The following is a 20,415-nucleotide window of genomic DNA, read 5'->3' as shown; positions in this document are numbered from 1 at the left end:
GCCCAAATAAGGACCAATGACTGCGCTGTGGAAGTACACCAGGGCGATGTGCTCCACTGAGGAGGGGAGCCACTGCTCTTTTGCCTCCACTGTAGGGTGAGCATGTATCTCCTGTCATAGGGAGCATGGATGAGTTCCAGCAGGCTGGTGTCTACCCAGGACTTGATGCCTGCCCAGGGCTTACTGTCTCAGCCTCCCTGAAGGGATACCCAAGTGCATGGTCCTACACCTGGGTTGGGGTAATCCTCGATTTCAGTACAGGATGGGAGATGACATGATTGCGAGCAGCTCTGCAGAGAAGGACTTGGGGGTGCTGGTTGATGAGAAGCTCAACTTGAGCCAGGGATGCTGAGTCCTGTGGAAGTGGCTGGAAGCTGTTTGGACACCAGGTAACCTCCCTGCTTACAGATGCTCGCTGCAGTACAGGCAGCATTGCCTGTTTTTCACAGTTAGTGCTGATTTCAAAACCCCTCAGAGACGAGCCCTGCTCAAAAATGTCACTTGTGTTTTCATGAGGCTTCTACTTCCCATCAGGGCCTGTGTTTACCCCCAAAAGGGCAGGCAGCCCCCAAGAGTTCCCCATCCCACAGGCTCCCCTTGAGGCTTGCCTCGCTCCATGGGAAAATCTTAGGAGGAAAAGGAAAGGGAAAATCCTAAAAGAGAGTAGTGGGTAGCAGGGTAGTTGGAAATGACCCCGGTTTAGCAGTGATCATCAAAAATAGCCTCACACACACAGACCTGGGTCTGGCGGTGGGGCAGAGCGGGAGGAGAAGCGGTGTCGCTAGCAGCAGCAGCCACAGGGACACAGAGGAGTGTCCCAAGGGCCAGCCCTGCCCAGTCAGGAGCAAAGCCAGCCTGTCAGCAAAATGGGGGATGAAGGGAAGGGTTCCCACACTGGAAGGGTGGGATGTCATCCAGAGGTACCAGGACAGGCTGGAGAAGTGGGTCTGTGATAATCTCATGAGGTTCAATAAGCCCAAGTGCATGGTCCTACACCTGGGTTGGGGCAATCCTCGATTTCAGTACAGGATGGAGGATGACGTGATTGAGAGCAGCTCTGCAGAGAAGGTCTTGGGGGTGCTGGTTGATGAGAAGCTCAACATGAGCTGACAATGTGCGTTCGCAGCCCATGCAGCCAACCATGTCCTGGGCTGCATCAAAGGAAGCGTGGCCAGCAGGGAGAAGGAGGGGATCCTGCCCCTCTATTCCTCTCTTGTGAGACCTCATCTGGAGTACTGTGTCCAGTTCTGGAATCCTCAACATAAAAAAGATATGGAGCTGTTGGAACGGGTCCAGAGGAGGGCTACAATGATGATCAGGGGGCTGGAGCACCTTCCATATGAGGATAGGCTGAGAAAGTTAGATTTGTTCAGCCTGGAGAAGAGAAGGCTCTGAGGAGACCTTCCAGTGCCTGAAGGGGCTACAGGAAAGCTGGAGAGGGACTTAAAGGCTTGTGGTGGCAAGACAAGAGAGAACTGGTATAAACTGGAGAGGGGCAGATTTAGACTGGGCATTAGGAAGAATTTCTTCACGCTGAGGGTGGTGAGGCACTGGCACAGGTTGCCCAGGGAAGCTGTGGCTGCCCCATCCCTGGAGGTGCTCAAGGCCAGGTTGGATGAGGCCTTGGGCAGCCTGATCCAGTGGGGCTGGAACTGGATGATCTTTAAGGTCCCTTCCAACCCTAACTATTCTATGATTCTATGATTCTGAGGAAGAGATTGGGCTTCCCTAGTGGAAAGGCCAAGGAAAAAGCACCACCAGGGATAACATAGCCCTTGCTTTGGCTTGAGTTTTGGAGGGGGAGACAGCGGAGTCAGTGTTTGCACTTTCTCCCCCCCGACATGTCCGTTTACTGAGCTCCTCTCCAGCCACACGACCCCCCCCCCCCCCCCCCCCCCAAAACTCGTCCTGGGGGGCTTCGTTGTGGGAGTGGGTCTCATTTGTGCCCCCCCCTATCCCGGGGCCGGGCTGCCCGCGGGGTGTGAGGGAAGGCGCTGGGAAGAGCTGGCTCTGCCCTCCTGCAGCCTCGCCGCTTGTTTTGCCGTGTGGGGTTGGCGGTTGTGGCTTCTTTTTCTAATTTTTTTTTTTTTTTTTCCCTTGCCGAAGGGGAGAGGGAAGGGGGGCAGTCTGGGTGCAGGGAGGGGAGAGGGGGAGAAGGGTGGAAAAACGTTGGCTCTGTCCATGGTCAAAGTAATTCAGCTATAATCCCCCTTTCTCTTCCTCTCCTGGAGCTCTATTCATATTCTAATCACAGCTTTTCCTTCCCTAAACCAGCCACTTTTATCAGAGCCCTAGCTTTGCACTTTTACTTCCACTTCCAACACATCCAACCGCCTGCAGAATAAGCAACTTTTTCCAGCCTCCGTCCTGCCCTCCTCTCCCCCCGCGAGAAGGGACCCGGGCACCCTCGGGCGAGAGCTGGAAGGGAGCGGGAGGTGGAAAACGCACCCGTTTTGGTGCTTCGTTTCTCTTGGCCGCAGGGATCAGCCACTCTCCCTCGCTTATCCTCCCTCCGGTGCCACGGAAAGCTCTCGGGGCAGCCCCCACCTCGCTTCCCCCCCCGTTCCCGGGGCTGCGGGGAGATGGTGCATCCAAAGCACCCATCGCCGCCTCTCTCCCCTCACCCACTCCCTTAACCCCACACACATCGCCCTTTTTCCCCTCTCCATCCCAATAAACTAAGCTTACAAGATATTTGAGAAGCTGAGCAACTTCCAACGCCATGTGCCAGCGAAGGATCCCAACCCAGAGCCCACCAGGAGGAGGAGGAGGAGGAGGGGAGCTCCAGGCACACCCGGCAGCCCCAAAGAGCACAACCCCAACTCCTCTGCCCGTTTGAAGATTTAAGCCAATTTCGATCTCGGGGCTGTAATGAGCCAAAGGCGTTGGGTGGGGGCTGGGGGAGGGAAGGGAGGAGTGGAAGGGCCGCTGGAACTTTAAATAAGAAAAACGTTTCTAATGCTCTAATAGAAGAAGGAAGTCGAAGTGTTGGGATTGCGTAGATCTAAGGCCCCCCTTTTTGGAGGAAAGCTTTTCTTATTCAAAACAGCATCACAATGGGCTTCACATTGAGCCTTGCCACATCCCCATCTGAGTAGCAGCCATTCATCAGGCTGGCTGGCCTATCAATGACATTTCTCCCATCAGGGCTTCTATAAAATGATGCTTTTTCCCATGAAACATCCGCAAACATTTTGACGGGTCTGGCTTTGCCCTGCTGGATTACGGAGTGTCCCTCTCTCTCCCCCAACCCCCCAACTCTCTGCCTCTGCCCTCCCTCCCCCCCCCCCCCCCCCCCCCCGGCCGCTGCCCCGTTCCCTCTCCCCCGCACATCTCTGAGATAGGGGCTCTGCACACCCCGGGGCTCCCGTCCCGTCCATGGGAAGAGCATGCATTGCGGGTTGCTGGAGGAACCCGATATGGACTCCACAGGTAAGTGTGTGCCGGGTGTGTGTGTGTGTGTCCCCGCAGGCAGAGGGCTCCCCACGCACTCCAGGGAGAGCTTTTCAACTTGACCGTGGCTGCGGGGGCAGGATCCGCCCGGGAGGGTGAGGGGTGCGAGGTGCGGAGGGAGTTCTCCTCCCTCCCAGGCTGGAACCCTGCGGTTGCACTTGTGGATACGGTGGAGCACAGGGTGTCGTGTTTTGTTTTGGTTTGAGTTTTTTCCCCTTTCTAGTTTTGGGGTTTGTTTTGTTGTTGTTTTGTTTTTCTTTTCTCCTCCGTAGGCTGCCGGCCGGCTAAATAATTCCCGCTCCGCTTCTGGTTGTAAGCGCTCTGCTTAGGTTGGAGTGGAGCCTTTCAGAGGGGAGAGGAAAGGAGGTTTCTTAGGGAAGAGGGTCGGTGGCTTTAGGGTGAGCCCAGCACCGAGGTCGCCTCGTCCCGCAGGCAGAGCCAGAGCTGGGCTGCTTTTGAAGGAAAGGAGTTTGGGAAGGGTGGGGTGGGTCCCTCTCCCCGCATCCCCAGAGCGGAGGGGAGGAGGGCAGCTGCAGTCCCACCAGCGACTCCGCAAGAGGGGAGAAGCCGCGGCGGGAGGCGAAGGGGCTGCCGCCCGCTCCCTGCCCCCCGACGGCCGCCCGAGGGCAGGGGGGGGGCCCGGGTGTCCCCGGTTGCAGGGTCCAGCCTGAGGGCTTCCCATCGCGGCTGTCAAGCCCGCAGCTTCCTGAAACAGCGGCCCCTTCTCTCCCTCCCCGCCGGCCGTGCCCGCGCATCCCCCGCCGTGCCGATCCCGTCTTCCCCCCGGCCGTAACCTCTGCGGTTCGAAGTTATTTTATTAGCCCTGGAAAACACCCTCCCCGCCCCTCCCTCCCTCTCTGTCCAGGCGTTTCCCAGCTCTCAGATTGGGAAAGGCAGAGCGCCGGGACGGCTCCCCCGATGCCCGCTCCTCCCGCAGCCGACTGCCATCGCCGTGCCCGGCCGGGATAGCCGGCGAGGTGGCCAGGGAGCGGCCAGCCGGGATAGCCCAGCCCCGCGGGAGCCCGCAGACGGATCGGGTCCTGCCCCGACGGCTCCGTCCCGGCGGGGCTCCGTCCCGGCTCTCCCGGTGCGGTGGAAACGGGACACGGCGGAGCGAGGAAGGTTTTCTCATCCGACGGTTTTCTCCTCCCTCGAGACGAGCCGAAGGGCATTTTGTAAGATTAAAATATTGGTTAAAAACAAGGACAACGAACAAACAACAACAAAAAAGAAAATAGGATGCTGCTTGGCCCTGCGCTCGCCCACACCAATCCGGTCTTTGAGCCACTTCTGCCGGGACCCGGGACAAAAGCTGGGGGGTTGTTGCGGGGAAGGAGTGCTCGGAGGGGAAGGAATCGTTGTGTTCGTGTCCGAGCGTGTGCGCGAGTTCATGGGGTGGAAGAAAGAGTTTCTCTTCGAGGCGGAGAGGAGAGCAGTGCTGGCAGGTCCTCGGGGTCTTTAGGGAAATCAAAAATCCAAACCCAAACCCCAAAATGCCCCGTATTTTCTATCTCTGCCTTCAAAACTGTCCACCCTAGGGCTGAGGCTCCGTCCTATTCGTTCCTTAAATTCAGTATGGTTATAATAAACGGCACCGTGATTGATTAAGACAATATTAATCAGAAAACACTTTAGTCTTGCCAAACAGATGGCAAGAAAAGTGGAGCTTTGCAGTTGTCTCATTCAGACACCTTAACCTCCCTTTCAGAGGACTTAATCCAATTAGCTTTTCTCCCGAGTTTCAGTTGTTATGTAAAGATTCTTTTGCATTGTGGAGAAATATGGCTTCATCGAAAAAAAAAAAAATTAGTCATGTTTTAATTTATCCTTAACAGTTTTCCCCTAAAACAGCGGGATTAAGAGAGAAAATTAATCACCCAGGGATCTAATTTTAAGGCAGGGAAACGGTTCCGTTCCTTCCCCCGGCAGCACCGTGTGCTTCCACCGGGTCCGGCTCACGTTCCCCTCACCTGGGCAGGGACCCGCGGGGGCTGTCACCGAGGTTTAAGCGGATCCCTGGCTCTGCGGGGGTGCGGGAACCCCCATTCCCAGCCGCTCCCGGTCCCAGGCGGGGGTAGCGGCCGCAGCGCCCGGCCCCGACGGCTCATCCCGGGCACGGCGACCCTCGGGACTCTCCCGGGACCCTCCTGGGCTGGAGAGGACACACACTCTCTTCTCGGGAGGTTTGCAGCATCTTTCCCCGCATCGCTTCCCCGCCGCCGTTATCCGCGTAGTTTCCAGACTCCCCGGGAGAAGTTTGCAGCCCCCCATCCCGCCGCCCCTTCGCTCTGGGGCACAAAGGGCTCTCCCAGGGGTGGGGGTGGTGGGGGTGTCGTGACTAGTTTTTGGGGGGCTTGCAGGATCCCAGAGGCTGCCCTGCGCTCGGCTCTCAGCCCGCATCCCCCCAGGTGCCTCCGTGCCCCGCATCCCGCCGGGAGGACCGCAGCCCTAGGAGGAGCTCATCTCCTCCCACCGGGACCGGGATGGGCGCTCGGGGACAGCATCCCGGGATGCCCGGAGGGCGGCTCGGGGAAAAGACTTCTCGGGGAGAGAGATCCCGAGTGTTCCTAGCGTGTTTCCACAGCCGCAGCCCCCCCTAGTGACACCGGCACGGGGAGCGCTGTCGGCCGGGATGCGATCCCGGAGCGGGATGGGGCGACACGGAGGGAAGGGGAGCCCTCTCGCCTCGAGTGCGCAGCCCCACATCCCGCTGCCCCGACGGAGCTTTCCCAGGGACTTACACTGAGATCCCAACTGGGCAGGCGGGGATCCCTCCCTGTCCCCTCGGCATCCCTCCTTGTGCCCCCGGCATCCCTCTCTGTCCCCTCAGCATCTCTGGGAAAGGTCCCCTCCCGCACCGCGTCAGGAGCAGGAGGCGCTTTCTTGGAGTGCAACTTTTCTTTACGAGTCAAGAAATATCCCTCAGTATTTCGATGTCAGACCCAAGCAAAAACTCCACTGATTTCGAAGTGGTAGATGGATGAGATCCTTGGGACACAAAGCTGAGACTTAGGAGCTGATCCAAACTCCATTACAGCCCCCCAAAAGTCTTTCAGTGTTGTCAAGGACATTGGGATTAGGCCCTTAAAGCAGTTCTGGTGAACCATGAGAAGCGGCTTCCAGCGTCTGAGAGGCACATGTTGAGGTGGTGCTCAGATTTTGGTCTATATTCTTATTTTTGGTCTATATTCTTATTTTTGGTCTATGTTTTATCAACATATGGGAGCTGTGGTAGTAGTGGGTGACCTTTGCTATGAGCTTGCCATTTAAAAAAGATCTAGCACATAAGCACTGATCGAAGAGAATTAAGGGCTTGCATATCCTGTGTCAATTAACGAAATCACCAATATTGATCGTAAATACTTGAATGCTAGTTGGGAAAGCAGCTGTTACATTTCTGAGCATATGTACAATGCCAAAGCGTGTGATCCTAAGGCTCGATGATTTTTGATCAGAACAAGTGGTTGATTTTGCTGCTGAAAACTGTTTGCTTTTCTTATTGCAACACAGTTTACTAACAGCTAAACAGGAGCTTGCTATTGGCTATTGTTCTCAGTTTCCTTGAGTACTTTTCATACTCAACCAAAATGTGATTTATTTTTGTTCTAATAAACAAAAAAAAAAAGGTTTTTTACTGTTGTGGGATTTGTGCTTTTAAGACTTATACCTGCTGAGCAGTTAAGAATATCCAATGATTCTTTTGAATCCTACATTTGATATGTTATGGATACCTAAGAGAAATACCACTGGTCCTTTATATAATTGAACCTGATTATCTTATGTCATTTCGTATCTTACACGATTTCACAAGTTAAAGAAATGGAACAACGAATATAAATCAACAAAAATATTTTCTTTCCTGCTGGCTGCGGAGTTCCTGTGGACAGTGTTTGTGCAGTAGGGCCCAATCCTTGGCAGCTCCCTCTGCCTTCAGTAGCAACAGAACCAGGGTCTAAACGCAAGTCTCAGCACTGAATCGGGTCTTCATTCCTGACTGTTCTTTATAGAAGTTGGTAAAATTCATGGGGATTTTTTAAAGGTTTGTAATTTGGTCAAAATAACCTTGAATGGAGAAGTTAATCTTGTAAGTTTGACTCAGAGAATAAGAATAGTTTTATGATTTATTTGCCTGCTAATGCATTAATTCTAAAATACTCAGGGAGAGAGACTTTTGGTACTTTTCACTGCTCTGCAGTCAGTTGTTTATGTGCAAGAAAGAAAAATTCTTTAAAAGAATGGAAGGAAAAAAAAACCCTTAAGCAAGCTTTTGCATAAGAATAGCTAGACAACTGTAGGAAACTATTTTGTTTATTTAAGTGACAGTTGAATCACAGCCTCGAGGTTTTATTTAGGTAAAGCCCTCTTTAAAGAAGGGACTCTGGATGCAGAGAGATCGAACTTTTGTCTATGACCCTGTAAAGAACCTGTAACCTCAACTGTTCTGTCACAGCTGCACCTTTACTGTAGCAAACATCTATCAAGAAAAAGATCTCCTTGGAATTAGAAGAAACCATTTTGTGCTGACATACATGCAGTGGGAGTTAGAGCTGCCCTGCAGAAAGTCACTGGTACCGTGCCTTGCTTCCACCAGGGTTGTTGACTTGGTTGCTTCTATAAAATAATGCTGTTTTTCAGCCACTAGTGCACTGAGCGTGCAGGCAAGGAAGAAGGTCAGCGTACCTGTAAAATCCAGAGCACCTCTCACTGTAACACCTTTGCCTTTTTCTAGCTTAATTTGCAAATGGTTTGCAAGTTAGGACAGCTGTAAGGAGGAGCCTCCCCCAGGATACTATTTCTATATGTAGGATTTCACCTCACCAAAATAAAGATGAAATCATGGGATCACTGAAATCCACGCGGTGATGAAATATTAGTTCCTCTTCAGACGAAGACTTTGGAAGAGGTGGCCTTAAATACAACCGGGGCTTGATGGTTCATGACAAAGCCTTTAGAGCAGCAGTGGGCTGTCGTGTAACTAATACAAATATAAGGTCAGCCCTTTGGGGATACTTGATGTGACATTCGCGTCCAAATAATTAGCTCACAATTCCGTGAGCAGTGAGGTTTGTGAATTTTCTGAGTTCACCCACTTGTCTGTTTCCCTGCATCAGTGCTGGATTTTCTATTTGTTTCATTGTGTTTGAAAATGAATACCCCGTACGATCCAACCCTGCTGGAGCCCAGCGCCCCGGCGGCCGAGGGGATTTGATTGCTAACATTCTAGTTAGAAAGATGTATAGCATAAAGGATATTTGATGGCTGAGCGATCCTATAGATAACAAGTGTAGGAAGGAAGAGTACATAATGATGATTAAGCCAGTGGAGGCTTGTGTAGTTTTTTTTTAAATGTATATGTGCTAAAACGGTGTTTACACGCATCTTTTAGGTCCTATGGAATTGTATATATGTGTTGGAGAGCTTCTGTGTGGATTTAAAGCTGCAGTACAATTTGCTGTTGTACTCAGAGATGAGTCCTGATCCTATGATGGCCGTGTAAGGGAAACACCTGTTGAAGTCCCTGCGTGTGCCTCAGAGAGGGCAGGTGCCCAGGTTTAGCTCGTAATGTTCTCTCCTAACATTGAGAATGTGTAATAACTTAATTGCAGATATTTTACTTGCATAACTAGCAGTCTTGGCCTGTCTTCTTCTCCATTTATTTTCTCTCAGGAGACCTGCAGAGCAGTTTATTAGCTGTAAAATGCTAGTCAGTGTTAGAAATGGTGTGTAAGGTCAGTCCTTCTGGCTTGCGGTAAGAGCTGCAGTTTCAGTCTCTGTACATAAATAAGTGTTGGGTTAAATATTCTGGCCCATTCTTCTCTTTTTGATAAATTTGAAATCAGGAATAGTGGAGAGGGTTAAATAGAGCTTTGGCTCTCTCTGCTCCCAGTAAGAAAGCAAAAGCTTATTTGCAGTTTAAATTGCCTCAAGACTAAAACGCAGTGCTCGGCGCTGTCTCATTTTCTTCACTTCAGCTACAATTAAGCACTTTGTTTTCTTTTATTGGTAAGTGAACTTAATTTCTCTGAAATGGAATTTGTTACAGGAACCGATTCGCAGCTATGAGTGATGGGTTTGCAATTAATTAGCAGCTTATCCAGAGCGTTTTTGCACAGGGTCCTAAATATAACGCTAATGGGAAAAAAGATGTTTTAGATAGCTGGAACATTCTCTGAATGAGCGATTCCCTGAAACATACAGACCTGGTAATGAGAGGCATTAATTTCAGAGCAGTAGGCTGGGGATATATGCTGGGATTTCATCTGTTTCTTAGGCTTGCCCTAGTAATTGCTCGGACAAACACCCTGCTGGAGGTTTGGGTGCTCATCAAACCCACAACATAGGCTTGGACACTTAGAAATACTAAATCCTGTTCTCTAGGGGTTTTGGTTTGCTTGCTGAGATTGTATCTAGAAAAGGGCTACTTGCCTGAAAGAAAGGACTACAAGTTTCAAGTTTACAAATCCTTACTTGGAAGTAAGGACTACAAGTTTTGAAGAGTATTGTCACCATAAATAGAACTGCTTGTTGTTGCTCAGCTGTGCTTTCTCCTCTTTTTAAACTTTCACTGCTTAGAATAATACTTTTGGACTATCACATTTTCTTCAATGCAGCCATTTTTACTGATCCAATGCTAGGATGAACCACCTGTATCCCAGAGCCCAGACCCCTATGGTGACAGCTGTGCACACCTAACTTGAAAGGTCCCACAGAACATCCTTTCCCCAACCCATGGCAACTTCCAGCACCCTGTAACAGCAGTGCAACCTGCTGCTGTGAAAGACCAAAAGCGACTGTGTGTCAGAGGACAACCAGGGAAGGCTGCACATTTTTGCTGCTATTCTAGGATCTTGCAGAAAGAGGCTCTTTGTTGAATAAAACTCATAGATAGTCATAGAAAGTAGATCCAATCCTCTCTGTCAAGTGTGTGTGTGTCCTCAACAACCTGACTCTTGTGACTCCCGTCTCATCTTACATCCAGTTTAACCCTGGACATGTGGCCCGATGTCCTAATTAAGTGAATGAATATTTATTGCCCTTAGCATTTGTGGATAACTTGTAGGTACCTAGCTCTTAGCTCTTGCCATCCTCAATGCTTAGAGAAAAGTAAAATTCTTCCAGTCCTTTTACTCCCTACGAAACTTAAGCAAGACCAGGAAATAAAAATTCCTGCCTGGCCTTTGAGATGACAGTGACCTGATAGACGTGGTAAAAAATGTGGTGCGAGCAAGTGTGGAAATGGAGTCCCGCTACATTGTCAGGGCATAGCAGTTGCATACTCCGCTATGACTGAAACGTGCCTGCCTTTGTGACGCCTGTTCCCCTGGTACGTCGGATCATGCATTGGATAGAGGGAATGGGTTTTTTTTTGCAGAACTTCACCCACCCCTCACCACAGCCCTTCAGCTCTAGTCTCTGCATGTCAGATCTGGCTGAGCAGTGGGTCAGAGATTTGCTGGCTAACATGCTTGGTACCCCAGGGTCAGCAGGAGAGGAGCCATGCCCGGTGCTGTGCGCAAGGTGGAGATCCCGTTGGCGTCAGATGTGGCAGGAGAGCCAGACCAGGAATTCTCCTGCTGAGCACAACAGGTCTGCAGCATGCAGCTCATGTCTGTAAAAGGCTGCTTCTTCTGGGGCTCTCAGGACTGAGGGTGGAAATGAGCTATATGTAGGTTATCAAGGAAAATTTTGCCTTATGAGAGGCTGTGTGCAAATAGCACGTATGCTAAATGGCGTAGTGTGTTTGCACATTGGCTTGTGGCCCAGCGGGGCCTCCTGGCTGCTCACTGTGTGACACTAACGCACTGACACAGAGGATGAGAGCTTAAGAGACCTCCAAGATCTACGGCAGAACAAGGCAGCTACTAGGTGAGGTTTACTCTGTGCCTTGTGCAGGCTGAGAGCAGGGACACCCAGCAAAGGCGCTCTGCTCCTCTGTAAAACGTGCCCTGTTCTTCCTTCCAAGCTGCGGCAATAGCAGATCCTGCTGGTCAGATTGACTGGCTAGCACAGGTTTCCCAAAGTTGGAGCTCACATTCCTCTCTGAAACAACGAGTCACAGGGACAATACTGGTGTGGGGGCCCCTCTTATGCAAACATTTCTTTAAAATGAGTTGTGGTAGGGGCAGCAAATGGCCTCCATTATAAAGAGGTGGGGAGGACTGCATTTACAGAGCAGTTTAATCATACGGATGGAGCAGCGTGTTCACCTCTACTCCTTGCTGGGTCATTTCCACTTTGAGCTCTGCAAACAGACCGTCTATTGAGCAGTTAGTATTCAGCACTGAATATTCAATAGTAGACTCTTGTTTTGGTGAGTCTTAGGCAAAAAAAGAAGGAGGAAAGAAGACTTCTCTTTTTTCTCATGTTCCCTCCCTGAGTTTGCTTTGCATATTGTTCAGAGGAGACTGGAGTCTTCTCAGGAAAGCCAGGCTCCTAGTTTTAAGAGCACTTGTCTACTTTCATAGTACTTTCTGAAGGGAGGGAAAAGACTGCGTAGAAGGGACTAAATTCATACAACATTTATGAATCCGTAAGTCTAGGCACATCCGGACTGAGTGAAGACTTTTCGATGAGCACATTTAAACTGTAAAATTAGTAGCATGAGATACCGGCTCTGTACACGCAGATTAGTTCTGAGAGGTACCAGTCTTAGTGGGAGTATGTTACGATGATTTATTAACATTCTTTCTGTTAGTTTTGGTATGCAGATGGATGCTCTCTGGGAGCTTTCTGAGAGCTGGAAGAAATGGCGTTCTTAATTTGTTTCTGTCTAGTTAGTGCTGTGTTTGCTCGTAACGTGGTTGTGAATAGTGTAATGGTTGCATCCGTTGAGAGTAGTGAGCAACAGCTGGATTTGGAATAGTTGTCCACAAAGTGAGGAGAAGGGGCCACCATTTGAGTAAATATAGTGTCTCTTTCCTTTGATTCACTCTCTTCTTCGGCCAAGTGATCATCTCTTTCTTACTGCTACGATTATGTCTTGACACCTGAGTTTTCTTTGCACATAAGTACATGCCTGTCTCTTGTTATTTCAGTCTGCCTGACTGGATGCTTTTTCTAATGAGAAATATTCACTGTAGCTCCATTCCTTCCAGAGCTGACCTCTTTTCTCCTGATTTTTTTTTTTTAAAATCCCCTTTCTGTAGTTCCTTTCTTTCCTCCTATCCTTCATTTCTGACCATATCTTTTTCTTTGTCATTTATTCTTTTGTTTCCTTTTCTTTTCTTTTTCACCTGCTTTCCATCAACCAGCCTTCTCCCTCTTCTCTTGCTTCTCCAAGCACCACAGCCAGCGTTTTGTGTACCTCCCACCACTATCTCACATAATTTTGTTCCGTCATCCTTGCGGACCTGTCTTACTGATGCACTACTGTGCCAGCTTGGCTTGTCTGCTGGATTTATGGGCTCCTGTGTCAGAAGGAAGCATTTCATGGGTACTTGATGCAAATTCTGTTTCTTGTTGAGTCTCAGACTTCCTGTTCAACCAAATGACTCCACCCTTGTAGTGAAGCAGAGCTGAATTAAGGGTTTGAGGACTCCATGTCTTCTCTTGCACACTGGTGAGCTGAGGGAACACGGCAGCAGCCAGGAATGTTTAATCCAAGAGCTAGTGAGCAGAGGCTGCTGTGGGGCAGGAGTATAAGTGGCATTGTGATAGGTATCCAGAGATGAAGCCCTATAAGCAGCCTTGTGTGCCTTATTTTAATTCTATAGCATAAGAAGTTAATAAAATATGGGGCAAAAAGGGCATCAAGATACTCTGACCTTTATTCTAGGAGAGAATGGGACTGGCAATAATCAAGGGGCATGATTGTGTTTCCTTGGAAGGAAACATTTCAGCTAAATTGGAGATAATGATAACATTTACACCGGTTCATGCAGCAGATCCTGAAGGACTGAGGATCTGCAACACATCATACTGTAGAAGCATGAAGATACACTTCACTGCATGCAGGGCTGGTGCTTGGGAAGTCCATCATAATGTGTGATTATTCTACTGATGAAAAGATCAGCATGTTGCACAGCCATGTAAGTCAAGTGCCCTGGGAGAGCTGCATTGGTCAGATACTGGTGTCAATAGCTCAAATGAAGCTAGGTGAAAGTGAGGAAATATCACTGTACTGAAATTGGACAGAGTGAGATTCTCTTCCTCGTTAATCGAGCAATGGCCTCGCTGCAGCGAAACTCAAGAGGCTATTTACTGGTCTGGTGAAACTTACTTTTCAAAATAAAATGATAGATAGCGTCTATGTGTGTACAGGAGAAGGAAAGGGTTACTCCCAATTAATATGCGTGATGAGTTGGAAATACAGTAGTAATGTGGTATGTGATTCCAGAGAAGGGAACAGAGAGGACTTCCGAAGTCCTGTCTGATCCAGGTTGGAGGCTGCTCTAATCCAGAATTGATATGCCGAGGATTCTTGATTCTAGGGTTCCCGAGGGTGCTTAATCTATATTTGGGACTCAGCTTCTTAATGAGGAATATTGTTGAGTACATCAACAAAGGTGTCACATTTAGCTGATCATCTGTATAGTATGCAAGATATCAAGAATGCAGTATCTCATAAATTGCTGTTTCTCTACTCGGGTATTCTACAGTAGTTAAAAGATGATGAACCATAGTGCTTTTTGTTATATCAGTTTAAACACAGCATGCCAGTTTTCAATGTACCTTATGAAATGGGTTAGCAGCAAAGCAGTACTTGCAGTGAAGACATGCCTAAACAAAACAAAAAGCAGATTCAAGAGAGCCATGCTTTGCATTCTTATGATATCACAGTGAATCTCACGATGCCTCACTAGAAAAATCACAAGTCAAAGAAAAAGAACAAAAGCATTCCTGCCAGCATCTAGTAAGTGCCCTGGACCAATGACCATTAACCCTGAAATAGCTCCAAGAGAACTGTATGCCAAGTTATGGGAACAAAAGGAAGGACTGCAACAAGAGTGCCCAACATTTTCCCTTGCTGGAAACAAAATAAAAGGTTAGATAAGCAAACAAAGCATCAAGGTATCTGGCAGCTTGTCAGGGTAGCAGCTCTACCATCTGCACCAAGGCCATGTGTCACTGTCCTCCCTGAGGAGCAGGTCTCTTGGAAGAACAGAAGATGGCTATGCAGGACCAAGGAGGACACTGGCATGATTTCCTGTGGAGCTTGAACATGTTCCTGATAGCTCGTGCACACTGACTGAAGGATATGTGCCTTGCTGGCTGATGGCGATGAATGAGGCAGGAAGGAAAAAAAAACAGACTCTGGGTTAAAGAGGAGCTGTTCTGTGAACTAAGAGTGTCTGTGTGATGGAGTAATCACAGCTAACAGCAGTTGGACAATGGCCTTGATATGGCCTTGCAAACCTTTAATTTATCAGTGGAGAGGAGGGAGGTTAAATCCCCTACTAAAGCCCTAATTTTAGAAAATCCCCCGTGTGTGATTAGGTGTCTCTAATAGCTTGTTCTGCTTGTTCTAAGTTGATTTTGGTAAGTCTAATGCCCTCTGTGGGAGCCAGTGGCTGCCAAGCCCTGTTATGTTACAGGCACAGAGTTAGTCATAGCATCGCACAGAGGCCAGGCTAGGACATCTTGCTCCCATCTTGATTTTACAACAGTCTGAGGTTTCAGAACAAAGGTGGGGTTTTTTTGATTGCTTTCTTTCAAATTGTGTGGTTCTTGAAAAGCTTTGAATGTGCTTCTGTAACCAGCCCTCACAGCGCTCCAGCAGCATTACGCTTTTCAGGTGTCGGATCTACCTATAACAAACAGTGCTGCGCTGCAAGGTGTGTGGGAGATTCAGAACATGAATCCTTTTCTAGTCAGAGCAGGTGTGATCTGCAGTAGGTATTAGAGCAGGCTTTTGATAGTTTGAGGGTCAGACTTCAGGTTTATCTCTTGATTATTATCCCTGACAGAAAGGGTGAGTCTGTTTTGCTTTTAAGAGACTTTTAAACTAGTGACTTGTCTTCCAAGTTGAGATGACCAACTGATCCAAGATGCGGAAGTGTTGTAAAGTACGGTTTTCATTTGCACCAGAAGAAATATTAGATGTACTGACCCATTTTTTTCTTTACTTTCATTCATACATTAGTTAGAAATTTACTATGGTGTGCAGCACACTAAGAAATAGTCAAAGCAGACAGACTGTTCAGATTTCATTAATTGAACAGCTTGTAGAGGTTGCTCTGTCCACAGCAACGGTGCCACACAGACAGCATGAACAGAGGATATGGTGGGTGGTAGCATGTCTTCAGACCACAATCAGCAAGTCAACCTCTGCAGAGAAAAGGCTCAATGGATCATGCAGACTGCAGAATTTGTTCTAGGACACACAACAGAAGAACCTGTCAGGGCAGAGATGGTTTTCCTAGAAAAGAAAATATATAGAATACCATTCCATGAACTCCACTGAAAAATTTTGTAATAGATACAATATCTGGTTGGTGTCATGGGCTATAGCAGTAGAAATGTGGGGTTCCACAACCTTTGGTTGGTCTCCTGAGCTCTCCAAGTATTGCTTTTACCTGTTAAACCTGCTGTTTGTAACCACTTTCTCTTGGCCTAATAGATCAGATGAACAGCTCGGCAGTATTTCTGGCCAGTTTGGTACTGAGATACTTGGCAAAGAGATGCTGCAGGAAGAGATGAGTAACTCTTCGCTCCAAGAACAACAAACAAATAACTCAGAGGGTGCTAAGGCTCCATATGCATGACAAGAGTTCCTCCTCTGCTGTGGGAGCTGTAGAATTAAGTGTTATAATTTGCGAATATTCATTTTTCCAACAGGTCCTCTTGCAAATCCACTAATATTTAGTGGTCCCTTTATATTTGCATTATCTACATTTTATATACATTTATTCACAATTCCTTGCCACTTTTTTCTACATGTGCCTTGAGAAACTGGGGGAAAAATTACAAGGGCAGAAGGAGCTGGACTGTAGCAGCTGCACCATCCAAGTTGGTAGATGGCTTAGACAGTGCTTTGGATCCTGGCAAATCTTTGTTCTTACTCCAGTGGTAACTAGATTTTAGTGACAAATTTCTGTGGAAGAAATGCTGGTCCTTGTGCAGATCACAAATTAAATTGTCGTGCTTGTTGGCAAACTGCTTTGAAATTTGGCGTGTGGGATTCAATCTAGAGCCGAATGCAGATGAGAGGGATTTCTGTGCAACTGCTAGAGCTGTGGTGGAATAAGCGTATGGCGATTTTATGCAAACTGATATTTTGATTACCAAAAGTCTTGACTGTCTTTCTAGGACGTGTGGATTCTCACCTCGTAGGTTTTCAGAAAAAATAGTGATTGAGAATTATGCCAGTGACACAACCATACCCCGAACAGAGGATATGGCATAAGTGGAGCAAACCAGTACTGTTTGTACCCCTGTAGTGTAATGAGGTGAGGCAAAATGCAGCTTGGATTGTCCCAATTTCACTCTGGCTGTAAAATCTCTTCATTTCCCTTCAGGATGCACATGCACATAAGTGTCTACAGAGTGGAAACAGTGGCTCTGGGTATGGTCACCTACCAGCTGCTTTTGCCATCCTGCTCGGGTGCCGATCAGGTCACGGTGGCTCGCGAAGGCCATAAGAGGCTGTGATTACAGGTTGTGAGGTATCACTGCAGCAGCTCTTACACCTCCTGACAGGACAGCAGCTGCATGAGCCTCTGCCAACTGCGATCAGACCCACCGTCTCTGCAGAGCAGAGCCCAGGTGGCTCTCTCTCTGCTCTCGCTATGGCCATGCACATGTGGGAGCAATGAATGCTTTCTTTTCTGGGCTGCAAATACGCTAAGCCAATAATCATTATACAAACAAGAGGGAGTAATTATGTCATTAAATCTACTGGCAGTATGCAGCACCTCTGCTGTATTCTCTCACCTCAACTGAGGCTCTGTAGGGAGAAGCCTTTCAAAGGTGTCTTCCAGGAGCAAACTCTTCCTTCTGAAGGAGGTAATGTTCAAAATAATTTTGTTGAAGATACATTCAAAAATCAGTTCATTATTCTCTTTTTTGATAGTTCATGAAAGCTCCTGCCCACAAGCACCTTCTCGTGTATTTGCCTCTATTTCGGGGAGTCCCAAGCCTGCCTTCCCAGCTCAGTCTGTGAAGGACCATGCAAATAAAAATATGCTCATCAGTGGGAAGAGAAGAGCCTTGGTAGGGACAAGGGAAAGCCATGCAGGCTGCTGTTCTGCCAGTTTTTGGAAAAAAAAAAAAAAAGCTTGGTTTAAACTTCTGATGTTTAAAGTGTGGTGGGGACTTTTAAATGGAAGAGGAGTACTGTCATGCTTGAGGTTCAGTGGATGCGTCAGCTTTAGCAAGATTAAGATCGAAAAGGGAAGAGGCAATATGAGGCCCAGAGCTAGTTCCAGAGTTCTTTTCAATCCATCATTAAGTACTTCTTTGGGAACCATTTTTTTTTGTATTGGTATTATGAAAAGTTATTCTGTGAGAAGATTGACACTGGAAAATTTGTTGGAATTTGAATAACCACCTCCTTTCCCTTATGTTGGAAGCCTGCAAAAGATATAATGTATTTCTATTTGGTGGTATGAAAAATTATATAACAGAAATTGTAAGGCTGAGGGACCTAGTCCTGGGCTTCACTGTAATTCAGTTTTAATCTTTGCAAAATTAAATAGTTGACACAGTATTTAAAGGTACATCTTCAAAATGCCATGAAGTGTAACTTACTTGCATCCTTTGCTAAAGAGACTTTACGGTTTCCATTTGTGCCACTGTACATAGCTACCAGTATGTGACTACACTACATTTTACTACTAGATATTCATTAATCTATTTACTTTGCCTGGATATTTTTTGGTTAGTGCTGATCTTTGCTCAAACTACTGTGCTGGCACAACCAAGGTAGAGTACTCTGGGGCTTGCGATGGGAAGGAGTCCTTGAGAGCAGGCAGAGGAAGTGCCTTAAGGCTTGGTACACTGAAAATGCAACGAGTGAAAATACATTCTGTATGAGACAGGATGTATTTTCTTTTGCTTTCACAAGTGCCTCCCACTAGAAAATTTTATTTCCTACGTGTTGTATTAATGACACATCATTTCTATCAGATCTGATATTTGCCTCTGCTTTATCACCACCTGAACTGTCTGTTATTCTGTGACTATTCCTGATGTGAAATATTGTTTATGAGAAGTTTGTAAGGTCCAAGTGCAATAACTTAGGCTTTAATGACATAATACCTTCCACAACGTGTGACTCGATACTTGTCTAGAGCAGGGGTGTAGCATGATTGGTGTCAGCCTTGGGAGTAAGCGATGAAACTCAGCCTAGAGACACCGACGGTTAGCCACATGTCTCTTACCCTGGCTCTGCAGCTGCTCTGCCTGGGACGGGCCCAGGCACAGCCTCGTTGTACACCCACATGTTGTGAAGATGAGAGCATTTGATGTGTACAGGGCTCTACCCAGTGGGTTCGTTATGCTGGGGCAGGATCTAGTGGCATCAGCTCTGAAAGAAACTTTTAACAGTCAGATTTAGTTTTGACTTTTTGTTTGCTTTGCCTTTCTCTCTCTCTCTCTTTCCTTTTTTTTACTTTCATTCTCTGTTTTTTATTTTTCTATTGTTGAAAATTTAGGCAGGTGCTGTCATATCTGGAATATGTAGGCTCCTGAAGGGAATATTTTAAATTTCAGCAAAACCGTGGTTGTATTTTATTTTAATACTTGAAGTCATTCTTATTAATATTGGGACTTAAAAGCTTTGTAAAAACTTTTTTTCTTTACACAAACAGTAAAAAGTATCTACTTATTAAAGTGTTTATTAGAATACTTATTTATTTATACTTGCATCACTCAGTTTATGAGATAATACAGCCTTTCAGTATAGTTGGTTTTGTCATCTGCCAAATAATTTGATAAATTTGCCATAAACTCCCTGACATTTTTTCTCAAAAGAGTTAGTTTTCTTCATTCTTTGCTGCCAGACAGGTCATGTATCTTTTCAGGCTTGAAGAATTTCTATCAGCTATTTAAATGCAAGGCCACAAAGACAAAGCCAGACTCGGGCTGCAGTGAGCTGAACCGGGGGGATTGAGGACCAAAGGAGTTGCAGCACATAATTAAACAGTAACTGTGCCCTATTCCTGAGACTTTATATCTTTATATATAGTCTAAACTGCTTACTTTACCAATGAAAAAGGGATATGTACACAATTATCGGAGGCAGTACGTGAATAAGGATGGTGAAAATTCTTAGTGAGTGACACTTAAAAAGTTTTTTTTCCTACTTCTTGGGCAGGGGATGTGAGTAAAGATGGCTGCTGCCAGTTCCCCGCTGCAGAGGGAAGAGGATGTATCTCAGCTTCCCAGCTCTCGGTGCTGGGAGGAAAAGAAAGGGCAGAGCTGGGCATCGGTCTCTCCTTGGTGCTAATGGCAGCCGCTTTTGCTTTTACTCCCTGCAGCTGGGCTCAGAGCCAAGGGAATTATATACAGCCATGGCTGTGTGCTGAAAGGAGGAGGAGGAGGTAGGGTAATCTTTCTCAAGGCTTCTTGCACCTCTCTCTGATGCTGTCGTCAGCAGCAAGTTTCCCTTCACCTCGTAGTGCTCCGTGAAGATCCAAACTCCTGTGCTCCGGCTCACAGTACTAAAATGGTAGTGGAGAGACACTTTTAGCTCACTTTTAGGTTAGTAAAAGAAATCTGCCATGAAGCAGCCTTATCGTTGCGTTGGTCTTTAGACAAGGAGGTGATGCACCCCCACCCAACGCAGATGAGCTGCACGAGAAGAGAGCCTCAGAGTCGCAATGGACTCGTGATTAGACACCAGTGGCCTTGCTAGCAAGTCATAAATTGGGGTGTCAGCAGCCTTAAAGTGATTTTTATACAAGGCCGTGTTGAATTTAATGAAAGAAGGAATAATCCTGAAAAATCTATTGACAACAAGGGTTATTTTTGCTGATTTTCAGAGAAGTACCTCAAAGAAGCAGGCTATAGGGAAGAGGCAGA

The 20,415-nt window shown here is 47.4% G+C and overlaps 1 protein-coding gene across 2 annotated transcripts in view; it reads left to right on the top strand.

The window, feature by feature from the left end:
* The first annotated feature begins 3,303 nt into the window (after window positions 1–3,303).
* RFX4 (regulatory factor X4) overlaps window positions 3,304–20,415 on the top strand; it is a 98,127-nt gene continuing 81,015 nt past the window's right edge. For both annotated transcript variants that reach the window (XM_054080888.1, XM_054080879.1), the window contains exon 1: window positions 3,304–3,432. In XM_054080888.1, coding sequence (XP_053936863.1) covers window positions 3,390–3,432 — 43 coding nt within the window. In that variant the 5' untranslated portion in view covers window positions 3,304–3,389. The remainder of the gene's footprint in view (window positions 3,433–20,415) is intronic.

Source organism: Cuculus canorus, chromosome 1, assembly GCF_017976375.1.
Source record: "Cuculus canorus isolate bCucCan1 chromosome 1, bCucCan1.pri, whole genome shotgun sequence".
Taxonomy (NCBI): domain Eukaryota; kingdom Metazoa; phylum Chordata; class Aves; order Cuculiformes; family Cuculidae; genus Cuculus; species Cuculus canorus.
This window is presented reverse-complemented; position numbering and strand designations above follow the sequence as displayed.